Here is a 6,285-nt window from a genome sequence, read left to right on the forward strand (position 1 = left end):
AAAAAAAAAAAAAAAGACGCTGGGTTGAAGGTTACTATCAAACAAAATATTCAACGTCTATTTGTGTCCTCCTTGTATATATGAAACAAAAAGCTGATCTTAACTCCTCCACCTGCAGCAAAGTGAAAATGCCATCTGGTCGTCCTGCTGCCTGCAGCTGGACTGCTGACCAGACTGCTGACCGCCTGTGAGCTCTTTGGGACGGAGGAGCTCACGGCAGCACCGCTGCTCGCTGAGGACAGCAACGGCACAACGATACCAGTTTTCACCTCAGAGTCTCCAAAACACCAGAAAAGTCTCCAGTGACACCAGAAAGAGTCGCTGGATTGGTCGGCAGTTGCTTTTAGCAAAAAAAAAAAAACAAATTGTCAAGAGGATTTGGAAAGTTGCCAGATTTAGCGAGAAAGTTATGCAGGTGGCACCACTGTATTGCACATCAGTGGTTGTGACGCATATTTTGCGCGACAAAAGAAATTAAACATGTTTTCTTTTAATGTTACAAGTTCACAAAAATCTTCAAATTTAGAATTACATTTTTAAAACTAAAGAGCTAAAATAACATACATTTAAATTAAAATACTCATTATTTATTTTCCAAAGCCACAAGGAGCCGCAGCAGAGGGATGAAAGGGCCACATGCGGCTCCGGAGCCGCGGGTTGACCACCCCTGGTATAAACTAACTAGCACAATTTGCATGACAATGCATGCCTTTTCATGCATTTTTCCTTTGTCTATCTGTCTGCAGCATGTGTGAGCTACTGGACACCTGGACACCTGAATTCTGGGCAGAGTGGTGAGGCCTGTTCCTGCAGATCAGAAACATGCAGCTCTGGAGCTAAAGATCCTGCAGAGAGATACAGTAAGAGAGAGGACAAAGCACAGATTACAGGGAGAGAAGTAAAACAGTTAAACTAACTTCATACCAACAGAGTGTGCTGTGGTTTAGATGAAACTTAGAATCCCAAGGTGTCATATTACAGGTTGCAGGCTTGTTGGTCTACGGTTATGAGTCTTGCTGAGGACACTTGGGGTGCAAGCGGCCCCAGACAAGCCGAACTGTAACCTCTGAGTGACACTCAATCTGCAGCACTTTAACACACACCTGTGCACTAGACTAGACCTGATAGTTGTGTCCAAACACTAACATGACATTAATGAACATAACAAGTCAGTCTGAGCTAAACAGGTTCCATAAGGTTTACTCAGTCGTCCCTATTCAACACGTGCTGCTCTTAGGCAGCCCAAGCGCTGGAGGTTACCTGTTCATGGGTCGCCCGCTCAGTTCCCCGACTTGGCGTTCGTGAGTTCGATTCCCACTCACGACAGTTTGCTGCAGGTCTCTCCTCATTCTTCTCCCCTTTCCTGTCTCACTCTCTCACTGTCCTGAATAATAAAGGCAAAAACAATCTTAAAAAAAAAAGAAAACTCGGACTGGACTTCCTTTCTCTTATTTGTAGTAAATGAGTGAGAGCTGTGAGTTTGTTCAGATCCTGTAAATACTGATGAAAGTCTGATGAATGATTCTGAAGTTTAGTTCTGCTCAGTCTTGATAATGATGAATTAGATGCTGATGAGAACATCCTCCAGAGGTAGAACATTTGCATTCCTGTAAATAGTTGTGTCTGATGTTACTCATATTCTGATTTCTGATGAAAAAAAAATAAAAGCTTATTTGCAGACCCCACCAGACATGTTCACCAGCCGCCACTGGTCTCCTTAGATTTCCCAGAATATGTACCTATAAAGAGGATGTGGAAGTGACCACTTGCACCCTGTTTTCTGCGCTGCGGTCTGGAGGCTTTTCAGCCTGTTAATGTTTTAAACCTTGATGGAGTAAACCAGGGAAAAAATCAACTGCTTTTAATCCCATTTATAGTAACATTTTCACAACAATTATCATCTCACAAGCTTACTCTTCAAAACTAATTTTCAAAAGGCTCAAGATGAAATCCCAGCTCTAAGAGACTTTTTGAACACAAAGAAGGCTGGAGATCAGGTGAGTGAAATGAGCAGCCCACAGTAGGGTCTCCACACAAGACCAGAGGAGTTTAAACAAGAAGCATTACAGACAAGTAGCTTGTTTTACTGGAGGCCACTGGAGCGTGTCAGAACAATCTGGCACTGAAAGCACAAGTCAGGCTTTTATGGATCTTGATGAGGCGAGATGATTTACAGGTGTGTTCAGTCATCCAGGTGCATTGAGTCAAGCCACGCCTTCAGACACACTGAAAAAGAATGATGAAAGAGAAAGAGGGAGAAAGGAAGAGGAGCAACCAAAACATAAACCAGGACAAATTTAATTTAATTTAATTTAATTTAATTTAATTTAACCTTTATTTAACCAGGCAAAGACATTAAGAACAATATTCTTATTTACAATGCCGGCCTGGCAAGTGCCATAGGCACCTGTAGGGCAAGTGGGGGAGGGGAACACAAATAAAATAAATAAAATAAAACAACTTAATTTAATCTTTTTAAATGTGAAAATGTGCTCAAATGTATGAAAGAGCTCCTTCTCCTCAGCCTAACTTTTTGTCTTTCCTAAAAGCATGATACCCCAGTTCCTGGTGTTTACTTAGCTAAACATGATTCTGAAAGGAAGAGAAAGTCCAACTTGGACTCAGCTAAAGCTTCAAGCTGCTCAGTCCTTGACACAATGCTTTTAAAGTTCAGATGTCCGCCGAGCAATCCTTTCGGTTTTTATTTGTTGTTCCCAAAAGACTTTAACCTGAGGGCTGAACTATGAAGCCACGTCAGCAGGTTATCAGGTATGTTGAGCCTGAAGCCAGAGTTCTCAGCATCACGAAGGTGGCTGTCTTTTCACCTGCAAGGTCTCCATGGTAACTGATGCTGTGGAGCTAACCCGGTCCAGGTTCTGTTCAGAGTTCCAGAGCGTCTCCCTTTAACCAGACGGTTTCCTGACTGTTATTTATGAGCGATCCAGACTCTCAGCTGAGGGAATGTGTTTATCTGCTAACATGCTGAGCTGTGCGTCACTAATATCACTGAATGAAGCCGTGGAGCTACAGCATCACACTGTAAACATCACGTTGCCATGGGAACCAGATGTGTTTAGTTGGAGATGCAGAAATCACATAAATATGTTTTAATGTTTGGTTCTGATCTGCTGTCAGGTCCGTTTCCTCTGCTGCTGCTGCAGCTGATAGAACGGATCAGAACATGGATCATTCTGCTGGTATTGATCACAGAGAACATCCAATCAGTAACATTCATTCACTCTGATTGGGCCAAAAGTTAAAGTGATTTCCTGCATTCTGGGACAGAGTCAGACCTGAATGAGCTTCAGCACCAGATCAGGTTTAAATGTATGAAGGTGAAGTTTAACGTGCAGCTGTCAGCTGGAAACCAGCGGCTGCATCACTAAATATTCTCTATGAACACGTTGAACACTTTCTACCAGCATTCCTGTCTCCACCGTTTACAGTAGCAGCATCATGGTGATGTTCCTCATTGTTCTCCATTAAAACAAGGAGCTGACTGAAGCAGCTGCACGTCATCGATTCATTCAGGACAGAAGAAGAGTCACGTGACGCCTTAACGCCTCCTTCAATGAGAACAGAGTCTGAAGCAGGAAGCTGGACCTCCTTCATGATACCTGTGGTCTCTGCTGGAGCTTTAGTTCATGTGGAGCCACTGCTCAGAGAAAGTCTGGATCTGTTGAACTGGCTTCGTACAACAACCCCCTGGTTTACTGGTTGAGTCCAGTTACATTTCCTTTTAACACTGCAGGTTTTAGAGCCTCAGGGATTATAGCTGCATCTCCTGATTTAGCAGTTGAATGAGAGTGATTTTAATTGGAAGGTTCATTCTACACGTGTGGTTGATGTTTATCAGCCGGAGCACGCTAACATTCAGGTCACACGTCTTAAACTGCACACAACAATGTCTCTGTAGTTTTGTCTTGATATCAGTGTTGAACTGTTCTAAATTGGATCAGTAATGAAAGCTATTGTCCAGCATTTCTTTCTGACGGTTTTAATCTAATCACATGGTTTTATAGAGTGATGGGTTTGCCACCATTTTTATGTTTGTGAGCAAACTGATATGATGCTGAAAACTCATACAAATAAAGGCTGGACCACAAACAGAGAACTCTGCTTTCCTCTATAGCATTCAAATAGGCCAGGGGTGGTCAACCTGTGGCTAACCCACCATGACGACAGTTTCCAGAGACTGCATGCAAACCCATATGTGTCTAATCACATTAGAAATCAGTGTACTGATTCACTTCTATCCTATACCATGACATTTTAAGACACACTACGCTGTAGATGCCTCACCATACTGATGTCATGGCCAACAAATCATACTATGAGATTAATTTATGGCATACAGCATGGTGACATTTATAGTGACATACTAGACTTCTGTCATTGATCATTCCCTGTCAGCAGAAACTCTACAAATGTACACATTTTTGTATGTATGCATGCATGTACGGCAAACGTGGTATACAGGCTGCTAGCACATGGACGTGTGACCTGTGATATCAAGGTAATCAAAACTGTAAACATTACACATGATATGTGGTTTTTCAAGTTAAAATAGAAGCATGAAAAAGAAAAATACAAATAATCAGAGCGGAGAATTTCCTTAGTGCTGATAATCATGCTTTATTAAATCAATAATTGCAGAAAAACTCAAGGAGGCTGCGAAAATATTCAAGGCTACAACTCTAACTTGCATCAAACCAAAGTACGGGGCACCACGCAAGACCACGGCTCACTTCATCCTTGTCCAGCCGGCAGCAGTTGGTTACAGCTGCTTGGTGGTGCCCAGCTTGACCGACAGGTGAACTTCTAAAACTAACACACAAACACACTGCACACCTCCAAGAGACAGCTCTGCCTCTGCAAACAAGCACTGCAGTGGCTCTAATTGTTTTGAAGTGATTGGCCAGGTTGATGGTACGACTGAAGAGCCTGAGTGAGTAGTCGTTTGCCAGAAGCAGAGCACAGAACAAAAAGAAACACTTGTGCTCAGGGAGTGCAGGCCGCTCGCACTGTGAGCATGTCATTGAAATGGTGGTATGACATAATCAGTCAGAGCGCGAGGTCCAGTCATCCTGCTAACATGAGGGTAAATGCTAACAGCACTCAGGATCTCACACTCCTGTTACAACAAAAGCACCGCTCTGTCTCCAGCAGTGCATTCATAGTTTTGTCTCTGATTGAGGTAACGTCAGCAGGGAGCCTCTCTACCTGCTGAGGCAATCTTAAGACTTCAACTTATCGTTGAGGCACAGTTTAGTTTCTCAGTTCAACAGGGTATTCGTTCTTGCTGGAACTTTCTCCTGTTAAACCACATTTAGTTTCATTTTGTTTCAGTTAATATTATTGTCATAAATAACAATGCATACATTTCCCATAACCGGTAAACTCGGCTATATACATTATGTACATGTCACAGAAAAATGGATCAAAAATCCTAAGTCATAATTGTCCAATATGGCACATTTTATAACAACTTTAGACTTTAGTCTAGTTTGGCATAAATTAATGTCAAGTTTGGTACAAAAATAGTTCATATTTACAAGAACAGAAATCCAGATCTTTATCCAGTAGATTATTGTGCTCAATTAATAAATAAAAAGGCATGGAAGAAGGGAAAAGGGGAAGTTTGGAGGATTAGATTATTTTTACACTGATCGAATGCTAATGTGAACAGTCGCTGTGTCAGATCCGAGCTCGTTGGACAGCCTGAGGGTGTAAGTTCCAGCGTCTTCCTCCTTCACCCCGGTAATGATGAGGGTGGTCAGGTCTTCTGTGGTCTCAATGTGGAAGCGGCCGCCGGCAGTCACCTCAATGGTTTTGCCGCTGCAAGACCACTCGATGCGCTTGGCATCACCGGAGAAGGCGCAGGCGACTGTTAGGACTTTGCCTGGTTCAATACTGATGTCCTCTGGCAGAGCTTCAATTCTCGGAGCAGAACCTGGAACCCACAGAACATAAATGTGAGGACACTGAAAAAAACAGTTTTCATCAACCCTCTGAACTGCTGTTTCTGCTCCTGTCACATTTTCACTGCAATATAGTCCTGCACCTCTATGCAAACAGCTCAACCATGACTAGAAGCAGAGGGAGCTCAGAAATATTGTTTTTGTGCAGTATGACACAAAGTCAAATAAATAGGGCCTCCACAAACTACATCCATCATTTCTAATGGTTATGACTTTATAGCCTCTAAAATTTTTCCTCTCTGCTCTGCTCATCAGCTGTAGAAAGATGTTCCATCATCAGATGTAGAAAGATGTTCCACCATCA

The 6,285-nt window shown here is 42.6% G+C and overlaps 1 protein-coding gene across 1 annotated transcript in view; it reads right to left on the reverse strand.

The window, feature by feature from the left end:
• Window positions 1-4,614: 4,614 nt before the first annotated feature.
• The window catches only part of ttn.2 (titin, tandem duplicate 2), a 236,644-nt gene continuing 234,973 nt past the window's right edge, over window positions 4,615-6,285 (reverse strand). Inside the window, exon 255 of the mRNA XM_008292835.1 lies at window positions 4,615-5,953. Coding sequence (XP_008291057.1) covers window positions 5,661-5,953 — 293 coding nt within the window. The 3' untranslated portion in view covers window positions 4,615-5,660. The remainder of the gene's footprint in view (window positions 5,954-6,285) is intronic.

This window comes from Stegastes partitus, unplaced genomic scaffold (genome assembly GCF_000690725.1).
Source record: "Stegastes partitus isolate 25-593 unplaced genomic scaffold, Stegastes_partitus-1.0.2 Scaffold837, whole genome shotgun sequence".
Classification (NCBI taxonomy): domain Eukaryota; kingdom Metazoa; phylum Chordata; class Actinopteri; family Pomacentridae; genus Stegastes; species Stegastes partitus.